The 14,234-nt window shown below is 42.0% G+C and overlaps 1 protein-coding gene across 1 annotated transcript in view; it reads left to right on the plus strand.

Moving 5' to 3' along the window:
- The window catches only part of si:ch211-207d6.2 (sickle tail protein), a 73,772-nt gene that overhangs the window by 21,195 nt on the left and 38,343 nt on the right, over nt 1-14,234 (plus strand). Inside the window, exons 5-6 of the mRNA XM_013266811.3 lie at nt 6,514-6,790; nt 7,269-7,545. Of these exons, the coding sequence (XP_013122265.1) occupies nt 6,514-6,790; nt 7,269-7,545 (554 nt within the window). The remainder of the gene's footprint in view (nt 1-6,513; nt 6,791-7,268; nt 7,546-14,234) is intronic.

The following is a 14,234-nucleotide window of genomic DNA, read 5'->3' on the forward strand; positions in this document are numbered from 1 at the left end:
TACAAGATCTGTAGTCAAAGGGATAGTTAAACACTACAAACAACATTTTCCCATTACATTTCAGCAGTACTAGAATTTTGAGCAAAGATGTTAACATCCATCTCTTTGATTTCAGGACACAGCACTGAAAGAATATAAAATGCAAAAAAATTAATAGTTCTAGGAGAGCCTGGACACTGAACCCGTGTCTGGTGTGGATCAGGCAAACTAAACATAAAGATCAGAAACTTCTAGTTAGGTTGTTAATCTGTCCATCAGAATAAATGATTAGCAAATCCAAGCACAGGGCCCATTTACAGAGCTCTAACTGTTTAAAAAGCTGTGAACTTTGTTACACCCCAGCCCAGGGGAAACCGGTGCACAACACAGGGAAAATAAAAAGAAAAGGGAGAATGTCCCCACACTCCTGCTCTCAAGGAAAACAAACCAAAAACTGCCACAGATTTACATAACCAGTCAGTTTATTAAATTCCAAAAGGTAGCGGGCGTCAGGGTGAGCAAGGCCAAAACAAAACTCTCTAGAAATGAAATGAAACTGGCTTACCTACACGGAGAAAACCCAAAAGAAAATACAGGTCTATTACCTGCCTCCCTAACCAAAAACAGGAGAAAATAGCTTCTCACCCCTACAGCTACCTAGTGAAAATATTACAACTATTTACAACAAAACTATTCATAACACAGCAAAAGCTTCTCATTCCAGATTCTCACACACAGCCACAGGCACAGCTCATTGGGAACAGGAAGCAGACAGGGGCAGAGCAGGGGAAGAAGGGTCCTCATTTATAGCCGGCCTCTCCCAGTCCTCCACCATTGGTCAGCCTCCACCTGGAACTCACATAACATCAATAGCACAGAACACAAACTACACCACCCTCTGGTGTGGCAGACAACAACCAAACAGTACAAAACATGACTCCATGACACTGACTCATAACTAGACTTGTAGTCAAGACCGCCTAATCCAAGACCAAGAGAAGACCAAGACCAAGTTGAGACTAGACCAAGACCGAGACAAAAAAAGTCTTTAAACTGCAGCCAGATGCTGCTTCGTTTACAGGTGTCAGGCATATTTACGTGTTTTTGCTTTCGCACAGCCCTCCTCACCGCTGTCTACTATCTCACTCACTGAGAGGACAGACGCACGCTCCACTTGGCTGTCACGTCTCTCACCCTCTGTTTTTCACACAATGATATTATCCTATATCCTCGCATGTAATTGGCCACAATATGGAGGGATTGGAGCATAGCTGAGCCACTGTGTGAGAGCTGAGCAGCGAAAGGAAATTAAGTGAGGGTAGAAATGACTGAAAGATTAATAGGCTCTTTGAGTTTTGTTCAAAAAAAAAAAAAAAAAAAAAAAAAGAGAGAATGACTTCATATAGGGGAAAAAAAAAAAAAAAAAAAAAAAAAAAAAAAATCACATATGCAGGACACCTTAAACTAGTTTTTTAATTAAGCAGCAAGGCAGAACAAAGTCGGGGCTGTATCAAGACACAGGGACTAAACCCCAATTCAACCAGACCCAGAACTGATCCGGAATTAAAACAGGACTACAACAGTTCAAAATCAGGACTACTTAGGACTTAACCAAAACAGAACCAGAATCAAAACTAGATGATAGTAGCACTAAAAATCATCATAGACCTGCACTAGACTTATTTTTTAATTCTACCAAAGTACACTGTTTAGATTCAGAAAAGTTTATATAATTATTTAGCCTTGTTGTGCAAACAAGCCTGCATAACTTAATATAGAATTTGAAAAGTAACAAATGGTATCTAAAAAGTTACACTAGGTACAAGATACATGTTCTGATGAGTTTTGGCAAACAACCATGTGACTAACATGTGTGTCTCACCTGCTCTTGTTCCCTCTCTCCCTCTCCCAAACGCAAGCTCACGGAGGCAGGAATGAACTGAAAACACAGCTTTATTGCTGGACAGAAAAACCATACAAACTAAACTGGGAAAAGCTAATTATAATGTACACTAGGAGACACGGGGAGAATCACACACAGCATGAGGGAGACGCAGACATAAATACACAGAGGGTTAACGAGGGAAGTGGGAGCACACGGGGAACACAGGTGACACTGATAATCATAACAAGACACGGCAGGAGTAAACGCAACACTGACGGGAGACTGTCAAAGTAAAACAGGAAGTACAGAGGTTCAGACAGGAGGAAAGAGAGCACGGGGAGAGCACAGACATAACGGGCAGGGGAAAACATGGAATAAAACACAAGGAGAGACGAGGGCTCACAGATACACAGAGGGGTAAGAGTCACAAGGGGAAAACACATAAGGAAACAACGTAACAGAGCAAACCCAGGAAGCATGGCCTAATTAAGGAACAAAATACATGAAAACTAAGAATACTGGGCCAACGTGGCCCAGGACCATGACAAGATATGAGCATATATTTCAAACAACTTACAGTCCAGAAACCAAGGTGATGTCACAGTTTGTCCCATCTTTTACATGCTGTTTTAACAAACAAAAATGAGAATGTTATCCATGATCTCATCAGCAAAGGGAATAAGCTGTTTATATGAAGTACAGTTAAATCAGAGGAAAAAGTGATAATGAGAAAGTGATACTTGTCATTTGGTTGTTTTAACTCAACATTATTTTGGTGAAGCCTGAGGAGAAAACTGATGGGACTTTCTTTTGCAGGTTAAATAATGATTTCATTTGTGCTTTTCATAATGTTTTTCTTTGTAACTGTAGATGCTGGGTTAGCAATAAACAGTAAGATTTTGCTGAGACAAAAAAATTAATGCTAGGTAGAAAACATGTGCATGCGTGAATGAGGCATGTTGAATAAAGGACTTTGAGTGCTCAACTAGAGTGGAAAAGTGCTATGAAACAGTTCAATTCAGAATGTATGTAAAACAGACAAACAAAACTATTTAATGTAATTTTCCAACTAATTGGATAATTGAATATTGTACACCGATAAAACTCACAGATGAACTTGGTCATGAGTTCTGCTACTAGTGCTTTTCTACTCTTCCGGAGCACTTTATACCACATGCCTCATTCACACAAGCACTTTTTCTATACACATTCACATACTCCCACGGATGCATCAGTGAACAACTTGGGGTTAGTATCTTGCCCAAGGATTTTTGGCATGCAGACTGGAGTAGCCAAGGATTGAATCACCAAGCTTCCAATTAGTAGATAACCTACTCTATTTCCTGAGCTACAGCCACCCCAAGTGGTCGAGTACTCATATGATGCTTTTCTACTCTAACTGAACACTTCTTACTACAAGCCGTATTCATCCAGGCACACACACATTCATACAAACACTTTTTTTCCATTCCAAGATTTGTTTGTCTTACATTCACAAATGTTCAGACTTGGGAACATGCCACTAACCTCCTGATTGGTAAACATCAACCTCTACCACACTGAGATGCCTGTTGACTCTGAAGGGTTCTTCTATTTGTTTTCCTTTCCTGGGCCACTACTTTTGAGAGCTAATTTCATCATATAGTTTGACACTGGATATTGAACCACATTTGCTTAATAGAATGGGGATTCTGCTACCCTGCTCTCTACATATATTTTACTAACCAACTCATAATTTGACAAAATTCAGTAACATTTCTGTCTGTACTTGCATTACTCATGAGAGAGAAATGTGTTTGAGGTCCCTATATTGTAGGGTGAGCTTGGGTAATGTTAGGTTTGGGTTAGTGTTGGAGAAAGTGTAGAGGGAAATAATGGAAGTCAAGTAAGTAGTACTGGATGTCTGAATGGTGAAGTGAAAGACAGTCAGGGCAGAATCATAACTGGAAGAATATTTTGTTGCTGCTGGGAATCTGTGTCAACTCAGTTTGTACTCGAACAATCATCTGTTTGACAGGTTGCTTTCCTTGTCTAACTGGTCTGGACAAAAGGAGAGCAACCTGTTGGATTTTTAAACTTTTGGCAGTTTATCTGTTTTGGCATGCCAGCTCTTTGTAGGTTTAGAGATCAACGCCCTTTTCAAATAAAGACTTGGCTTTGAGTTGTGCCACCTACTCAGTCACATAGACTAATATTACCAAATTTCCCCTTGTGGGACAATTAAAGGATTATTCTATTCTATTCTATTCTATTATGCATCTCTTATTTGCACAACAATAGGAATATTAACTGTGGTCATGCAGAGCTAAGTCAAAATATGCACACATTATTTATTGTTTCACTTGGTACTGTGGAGAATGGGAGACAATAATGGAGAATGGAGAAAACAAATCAGTCTTTACCATGAGAAGATTCATATTTGAGTATTTGTAAAGAAATTAAATATGTAGGATTAAAGAAAAATTGAGGTGGAGGAATCTGTACTCATTTGTCCCATTGCACAATTATTTGGCTTATAATTTGGTTTCAGAAATGACTTGTTCACTGACATATTCTCCATTCAGTATTTGACAATAGCAATGAAATTGACAGGATGACTAACACCTAACACACATGTTTTTATATCTAGGAATACCTTCATCTGATATGTAGCTGCTGGCAGAAACCAAACTTGTCACTAGAGCTTGCAGTGGGACAACATTAGTTGTGATGCTGATCATGTTGGCATTGTGACCCAGGCATATTCAGCTAAATTTGCTAAGGACTTTCATTATAGACACACACAGATTCATCACATAGGCTCATATCTATCAACTTGCATTTATATTTCTGGCTGCCATTTACATTATATTTACTCTTAACTCTCTTGAGGACAAAGAGGCACAATTATACTTTCAACATTTTCAGTAAATGCTTGTATGTGACATTTTGGGGTGGTGGTTTGGTATTTGGTACATTTTTGTATCATTTGTATTATTTTTTTTAATTAGCTGAGGTTACTTATTCTTTCTTATACATGATTCCTTTTTCTTAAGACCCAGAGTCAGGAATGTTTTTGTTTGTCTGAGTGAGTGATATATATTTTATGTAAGGATGTATCCAGAATTCACAAAAACATAAAAATTCCACTTATCAAATGGAAGTATTTTTAAAATTCAGCTATACACTTCTTGGGGTTTGGTGAAATGATGAAATTTCCGCTTGATTTTCATTGGAAGGTTGACTGAGTTTCATTAATATATTACATGTGCTTTATGATCAAAGCCTGAAAGATGAAACTGACTTGCTGGGATCAGCTAAACACTTTTGAATTAAATGCATATTCAGACCTGTTAAACAACAACTGATCAAAAAGGATTACACAGCAGAAAAGGAAGGAATCCCCAACTTACTCAGAATGGGGCTGTTCATAAAAGGTGATTGAACAAAAACATGAAATTAAACTAAATGAGCAGAAAAAAGTATCATGTCGCAATTGTGAGGGTTACCCAGCAGTACTAGTGTGCACCAGTGTGAACAACAGTGATTGGCATCCAGCACCTGAAACCAGTAAACTCTGCTGTGACTATGTCTCTGCCCTGAGATTGGAGAGCACTGAATGGAACATAAAGGTGCAAAAGGTCAGAGAGATATGAAGGCACCAGACCATTTAAAGTCTTGTAGGTGAGCAACAGGATCTTAAAATCTGCTCGAACCCTACAAGGCAACTAGTGAAGAGATTTCAGTACTAGAGTAATGTGTTCATATTTCCCTATTTTGGTTAAAATGTGGGCAGCCACATTTTGTACCATCTGTAAACCTCTAAAACTTTTCTTCAGTAACCCAGAAAGGAGACCATTACAACAATCAATGTGCGAAGACAAGTGAAAATTTTGTGGTCCAATGACCATCAAATCTGTCTTATCAGCATTAAGAAGCTGAAAATTATCAGATAACCAGCCCCTAATTGCAGATAGACAAGCTTCCAGTTTGGACAAGTCAGCACAGTTTCCAATGCTGCAGGTCATCAGCGTAACAGTGAAAGGTTACATGAAAAGAACATAGAAGAAGACCAAGAAGCAGCAGATAGAGAGAAAACAGTAATAGGCCAGGTACAGACCCTTGAGGGGACCCCATGCCTCACAGCACAGGTCTCAGAGAGATCATTTTTAAAACTAACATTCTGAGATTTCCCAACAAGGTAGGATTGTGATAAAATGTTCAAGCTGATCCAATAAAATACAGTGATCCACAGTGTCAAACCAGCACTTAGATCTAGCAGTAATAAAACTGAAGTGCGATCATTGTCTGATTTACCAACAGATCATTTACCACTTTGATTAAAGCTGGTTCTGTGGAGTGGTTTGGTCTAAAAGCAGACTGAAATGGCTCAAACTGATTGTTTGTTGACAGATGGTCAGTGAGCTGCATAGAAACAACTTTTTCAAAGATCTTGGACAACAAAGATAGATGTGACATGCATCTATAGTTTGCAACTGAGTCAACTGAGTCCAGGCTTTTTCACGATTGTACCACCACTGCTGATTTAAAACAGGCTGATGTGACTCCAGTCATCAATGAAGTGTTATAGAAAGTGCTCTATCCCCCGCGTCTGTGGTTCTAAGTTGTGGTGATGGTGCAGTTTCAGAGTACTTTTTTGCTTTCTTCAGATCCCCAGAGAGGTGTTGTATGGCAGTCACAGTCCAGTCCACACTTTGTCATCATCCAGTCGTGGCACCCTCCAAAGCCTGCAAGGTTCCATGTCTCCACCCATGGCCCGGTCTATGCCCTCCTCCCCTTCCAGGATGCCATATGGTGGAGGGGGCAGTGGGGGAGTGCGGGACCCCAGCACTACATTAGCACAGACACTTCGCCTTTCGGGAGCAGGACGATCCAGTGCCATATGCACCAGCAGTGCCATCCTGTTGAGGAGAGATGTCAAGCCTGGTGAGATTCCTTTATTGATCAGTAGGAATGTGCTTTTTAGCTGATTCCTACTGAACACTGAGTTAGTACTGCAAGTGTTTTTTTCCCTTTGCTGTGACATAAGGGAAGAAGTTATGGGCTGTGATTAGTTGTAATGATGTAAGCCGTCTCTCATGAATGCCGTATGTCAATGTCTGCCGTGGCTATACACACAGATAATCAGAAACCTCATTACTGCTGTGTAAACTAGCTTTATTTTCACATTTAAGCAGAATGTCTGAATGTTTGGGGTTTGTGTGTGTCTGTGTGTGTATTTGAGCTTTTTGCTTTTTTTTTGTTTTTTGTTCCACATGGCAACCCAGTGTGCAATGCTGAACTGATTTTACTTGCACTACACTCTTGGAAACATAACCACTGGCTGTGTTTTTACTCTTTATGTGTGTTTGCTCCACATTCTAAAGTGACAGTGTGTTTATGTGTAAATGCATGTATGTGTCAGATGAGAACGTTGACAGCAGTAAGGTCATGGCCTTGGTGGTGCGTGGTGAAGGAGGACCACATCCAGACTCCTACTGCGCTTCCCTGCAGGATGGAATAGGTCGCCGCAGCATCTCCTCCCAGTGCAGTGCCCCTCCATCTCTCACAACAGATGTGGTGAATGTTGGAGTCCTAGGAATCCCAGCAGGGCTGCAGCAGTACCGAGCCTCCATTAAACCCCTGATGGGCTATGGAGACAGCCAATCTAATCTAGAGGATGGGACCCATTCCCTCCACAGGTATACTTGCCTATTTACACACATACACAATAGGAAATCTCTGAAGTTTAATACTTAATTTCTGCACCATTTGCAGCAGCCAGGAGGCAACAGTCTGTACCAGTTTAGGTACACGTGTTAGATATAGTTCTTATAATGGGTTAAAAACGATAATTTTTAGTTGGGCAGCATATAAAAGAAACATCTAAACACAATAAAAACAAACTTTTTTGTCAATGTAATCTTTAGTTCGACATTTTTCCAGTAATGCAAATGTAGGTAAATGAGCTGATTATTATATAGTGATTTCTATCCAACATTCACACTCTGATAGCTGCATGCGAGAGCAACTTGGGGTTAGTATCTTGCACAAGGATATTTGACATGCAGACTGGAGCAGCCAGGAAACCAACCTTCCCATTAGCAGATGACCTGCACTACCACCTGAGCTACAGCCACACCATTTCTTTGGTTAGCTAAACCAAAGAAATAGAAAAGTCACTTTGGGTATGTGGACTGACAGTTATAACATGTCATTTTGCAATCCATCAGTAGAAAGTTTAAAGTGCCTTGAGGCAGTTGTTGTGATTTGGCACAAAACTGAATTGAATTCAAATAGGAGCTGACTGGGGAAGGCCTATGTGAGTGTGATGTTCAGTGTTGGGGAGTAACGGAATACATGTACCGCCGTTACGTATGTAAAATACAAAATATGAGTAATTCTATTCCGTTACAGTTACCGTTTAAAAAAGTGGTATTCAGAATACAGTTACTTTGTTGAAATAAATGGATTACACGGCGGTATTTTCCTGTTTCATGACGCTATGCCCTCTCTATTTCTGGTAATTCCACGCTGGTGGAAACCTAAGCAAAACGCGCATTAAGATGCTCTAATGCGTGTGACTTAACCTTGCGGCACATGTCACCCCTTATTGTGGCCCGCATAATGACGTGAAGAAATATTTTTAAAAAGTATTATTCAACAAATGATTTAATATGAAGACGATAGGCAGTGTGGTAAAGGCATAGCATGTATGAAGCATGTAAATATAATAATAACCACTGCAGCCAAAAAGAGTGCCTGACGAGCCCAGCTGTAAGTAAGCTATTAAGACTCGACTGTACATTGTGTTCGTGTTTTCCTTCGAAACAATAAGCTCCGTTGGAGCAGCCATTCAACGCCTCTCTCTGTCTCTCGTTAGCAAAGTTGACCCAGACAGCAAAGTAAAGCTAGTTTTCGGCTACGCCCGACACGGAGCCCGACGTGTTAGCCAGAGGTCCCTTTACTACGGTTCGGAGCCGCGGAATAGTTTTCTATACGAGATCGCTGCAAAAAGTGCAGCCTTACCTAATGTAAATGGACTGATTCTTATATAGCGCTTTCCTACTCTCACGGAGTACTCAAAGCGCTCTATACAACATGCCTCATTCACCCAATCACACCCATTCTCACAAGCACTTTATCTACACTTAGTGCTTTCTAATAACATTCATAAACATTCATACACCGGCGCCTTCAAATATGGCGCCGGTGAGGTCGGCTGCCGTGCTGGATGCTCTGCCCCAACTTCTCCACTTTTTGCGGTTTTTCACCACTTTTTGCTATATCTGCCATAATCTTGCATGGGCATCATGCAAAACACACAAATTCGCTACAGTAGAGACACTCTGGTTTCTATTGGTCTACAATACACGAACATTTCACCATGTTTAACTCCGGACCCAACCTGGCCAAAGGAGATCCTGAGAGAGAACAAAGGACGCGACCCTAAGCGACGGCCTCGAGGGAAACGAGCCGGCATCAGGAACAGGCTACGGGCTCGCGCACACCGCGCACCCATGCCCAGTATCCTGCTAGCCAATGTTCAATCCTTTGAGAACAAGCTTGATGACCTCAGAGCCAGAATCAAGTTCCAGAGAGACATTCGGGACTGCAACCTCCTCTGCTTCACCGAGACTTGGCTGAACCCAGCGATACCAGACCACGCCGTGCAGCCGGCGGGGTTCTTTTCGGTTTACCGCATGGACAGGACAATGGAGTCGGGGAAGAAAAGAGGTGGTGGAGTGTGTTTGATGGTGAACAACAGATGGTGCGACAGCACAAACATCTCCCCACTCACACGCTCTTGCTCACCCAATCTGGAACTTTTGATCGTTAAATGTCGCCCTTTCTATCTCCCTCGGGAATTCACTGCGGTCATTGCCTGCACTGTTTACATTCCGCCTCACGCGGACTCGGACACTGCCTTATGTGAGCTGCATGAGGCTCTCACACATCAACAAACACTTCACCAAGATGCCGCACTCATTGTTATGGGAGATTTTAACAGAGTGAATCTCAAACGGACATTCCACAACCTTCACCAGCACATCAACTGCCCCACCCGGGGCACTAGGACATTAGACCACTGCTACACCCCGTTCAAGAACTGTTACAAGGCTCAGCCCCTGCCGGCATTTGGAAAATCGGACCATGCTGCCATCTTCCTCATGCCTGCCTACAAACAAAGGCTAAAGCAGCAACCACCAATCAGGAGGGAGGTCGCTCGCTGGACAGACCAATCAGTGGCCGCGCTGCAGGACGCACTGGATGACGCAGACTGGGACATGTTTCGGCGCAGCTCTGATGACATCAACATGTTTACGGAAGCAGTTGTGGGATTTATTGGGAAACTAGCGGACGACACAGCAGAAAGAACTATCATCCGAACGTTTCCCAACCAGAAGCCGTGGGTGGATAAAAACATCCGCGACGCTCTGAGATCACGCACCGCTGCCTACAATGAAGGGCTCGTCTCCGGTAATATGGACCTATACAAGGCTGCGTCCTACAACGTGCGCAGCGCGGTCGGAAAGGCAAAGCGGAGCTACGGGGAAAAACTAGAGTCACAGCTACGACAGTGCGACTCTAGGAACCTGTGAGGACTGCGGACTATAACGGACTATAAATGACCAGCTTCTTCAATGATGAATGCCGATGCTTCACTGGCTGATGAGCTGAACACGTTTTATGCTCGCTTCGACGCCGCAGCAATTAAAACAACAAACGGCTGCGCGCGCTTGGAGTGCACCAGTGAAGACAATGTATTCATCATCACAGAGCATGCCGTGAGGAACACCTTCAGGAGGGTGAACACCAGGAAGGCAGCAGGACCAGATGCAATCCCAGGCCGGGTCCTGAGAGCCTGTGCTGACCAGCTAGCACCGGTGTTCATGGAGATCTTCAACCTCTCCCTGGCCCAAGCAGTGGTTCCCACGTGCTTCAAACAGTCCATTATTGTTCCTGTTCCAAAGAAACAACAGCCCGCTTGCCACAATGACTACCGTCCAGTAGCACTGACTTCAATTGTGATGAAGTGTTTTGAAAGACTGATGAGAGATCACATCACTTCTTCACTTCCTGCCACCATCGACTCACTTCAGTTTGCTTACCGGACTAATCGTTCCACAGACGATGCCATATCTCATCTGCTCCACACATCCCTGAGTCACCTGGACACTGGCAGAGGGAATTATGTTAGGATGCTGTTCGTGGACTACAGTTCAGCATTCAACACAATAATTCCCTCTAAGCTTTTCACCAAGTTGACGGATCTAGGACTCAGCTCATCACTGTGTCAGTGGATCCTCAACTTCCTCACAGACAGACCCCAATCAGTGAGGGTGGGAAAACAAGTCTCCCCCTCCATCTCACTCAGCACTGGAGTGCCTCAGGGCTGTGTTTTAAGCCCCCTGCTGTACTCACTGTACACTTATGACTGTGTAGCCACATCAGACACCACCTCCATTGTCAAGTTTGCTGACGACACTGTTGCTGTAGGCCTGATCTCCGACAACATCAAGACGGCCTACCTGGAGGAGATTAGGAACCTGGAGACCTGGTGCCAGGAGAATAACCTCCTCCTAAACATCAGCAAGACTAAGGAGCTGATCGTGGACTTCACTACAAAGCAGGCGAGGAATTACAAACCCCTCATCATCAGTGGCACGCCAGTGGAGAGAGTGGACAGTTTCCGATACCTGGGTGTCCACATCACTCAGGACCTGTCATGGTCCTGTCACATCAACACCCTGGTTAAGAAAGCCCGTCAGCGTCTCTTCTTCCTCAGAAGACTTAGAGACTTCCATCTGCCACTGAAGGTGCTCAAGAACTTTTACTCCTGCACCATCGAGAGCATCCTGACGGGAAACATCTGCACCTGGTCTGGGAACAGCACCAAGCAGGACAGACGAGATCTGCAAAGAGTGGTGCTCTCGGCCGAACGCATCATTCAATCAGAGCTCCCTGACCTGCTGTCCATCTACACCAAGCGGTGCAAGTCCAAAGCTAGGAAGATTATGATGGACCTCTCCCATCCCAACAATGGACTTTTCTCACTGTTGAGGTCTGGGAAGCGCTTCCACTCCCTTAAGGCCAAAACAGAGAGAATGAGGAGGAGCTTCTTCCCCCAGGCTATCCGGGCCCTGAACCAGGTGTAGGACTGGACTCTCCCACACACATCACATCACTATAAGACTGGACTCTCACACACATCACATTAACACACGCACCACCACACATTTCCTATAATTTATAATCTTTATAATCTCTTTCTGCTATTTGCACATTTTTTACTGTAAATTTCTAAGTTAATTTGTAAATTTTGTAGTAACCTGTAAATTCTGTAAAACTTTTTTCTGTCATTTAATGGTCGGGCATTGTACAGCTACAAGCATTTCACCCCTATGTCATACTGTGTATGGTTGTGTGTGTGTGACAAATAAAATTTGAATTTGAATTTGATACTGGATGGATGCATCGGAGAGCAAGTTGGGGTTAGTATCTTGCCCAAGGATACTTGATATGCAGACTGGAGGAGCCAGGGATCGAACCACCGACCTTCCGATCAGTAGGTGACCTGCTCTACCTCCTGAGCTACAGCCACCCTACTGTTACTCATTTTATATTAAGATTTAAAAATCTAGTTGGTATTGGTATGGCGAGTACCCTTCAGTAATATTAATAAATCACACAGCAATAGTACATTCATGTAGTTGTAAAAAGCATGATAATATATAAAGTAATCCAAAGTATTCAGAATACGTTACTCTCATTGAGTAACGTAACGGAATAAGTTACAAAATACATTTTGGGGCATGTATCCTGTAATCTGTAGTGGAATACATATTAAAAGTAACCTTCCCAACACTGGTGATGTTATATCACTCAAGCATCAGACCCAGCTATCCTGTAAGTCTTTTATATAGCAAATGTTTTAAAGTGAATGTACAGCCTGTGTATGCTGTTGAGGGCAGACCTGGCCAAAAATCATATAATCAACAAGTTTTGGCACAGGAAAACAAATCTCTACATGGATTGTATTAATTTAGTCATTTACTCACGTGATTATTTTTGTGCATAAAGCAGGCCGGATACAACAGTGTTTCCTACTCATAAGCTTTATTGCTCAGATATATATCTAAATCCAGAACTGAATTTAAAATCCTTCTCATTGCATACAAGGTCTTGAATAATCAGGCCCCATCTTATCTTAAAGACCGCTTAATGTCTTCTCACTCCAGTAGAGCATTTTGCTCTCAGGCTTCTGGTTTACTTGTGGTTCCTCGGGTATTCAAAAGTAGAATGGGAGGCAGAGCCATGTGCTCCCGGTTTAGATTTGGATTTACTTTTAAGATTCATCTTAAAACTTTCCTTTTTGATAAAACATATAGTTAGGGCTGGATCAGGTTACTGTGAATACTCCCTTAGTTACACTGCAGTAGGCTTTCCATTATCACCGAGCGTTTCTTCTTCACTCTTTTTTTTCTGCTCTTTTTTCTCTGCTTTTAATCATAAGTTATTATTAATCTATGGGTCTCTTCTCTGGCATGTCTTTGTCCTGTCTTCCTTCCCTCACCCCCAGCCGGTCGTGACATATAGCCGCCCCTCCCTGAACGTAGGTAACCGGAGGTTTCTTACTGTTAAAGGGAGCTTTTTTCCTCTACACTGTCACCAAAGTGCTTGTTCATAGGGGACCATCTGATTGTTGGGATTTTATTTGTTTTCTCTGTATTGTTGTGGAGTCTTTATCAGTTTAAAGCACCTTGAAGCAACTGTTATTGCGATTTGGCACTATATAAATAAAATTGAACTGAACTGGATTATATTTCTTCCAGGAGTATCTGAATCAAAATCAAAATCAGAATACCTTAATTATTGAAGAGGAAATTATGTGGTGACAATTGCTCCAAAATGAAAAGAACAGTAATTAACTAAACTGAACTAAATAAAAGAATATATTACAAAGTTACAAAATTTAACAAAATAGCTCTAATAAATGCAAATAGCTCTAATTATAAATATACTACAGAAAATTAAATATGCATTGAAGTTGTAAAACAATATTAGGGAGTAGAGTTTAAGTACCTGCTTGGCACTGTGTTGGCACATGGGGAAATTATATCCTTAAACTTAGTTACAGTCCTTTGAGAAAGATATCTACTGTGATGAAATGTATTTTTCCACTGCTTTGTAACCCATTATTGGAGATTTAAGTATTATAAGGAAATGATCAGTCAAAAGAGGATTTTTTTTTTTTTTTAGTTTTCCAGTTAGGGTAGACAACGCTAAGCATCAAGCTTTCAAATTAATTAAAAACTCTGTGTGGGTCTTTGGATGATTGTAAGATGGAGTGGAAGATTGCTGCCACACCCTCTTTTGCTTGTGGTTC

This window comes from Oreochromis niloticus, linkage group LG18 (genome assembly GCF_001858045.2).
Source record: "Oreochromis niloticus isolate F11D_XX linkage group LG18, O_niloticus_UMD_NMBU, whole genome shotgun sequence".
Lineage (NCBI taxonomy): Eukaryota > Metazoa > Chordata > Actinopteri > Cichliformes > Cichlidae > Oreochromis > Oreochromis niloticus.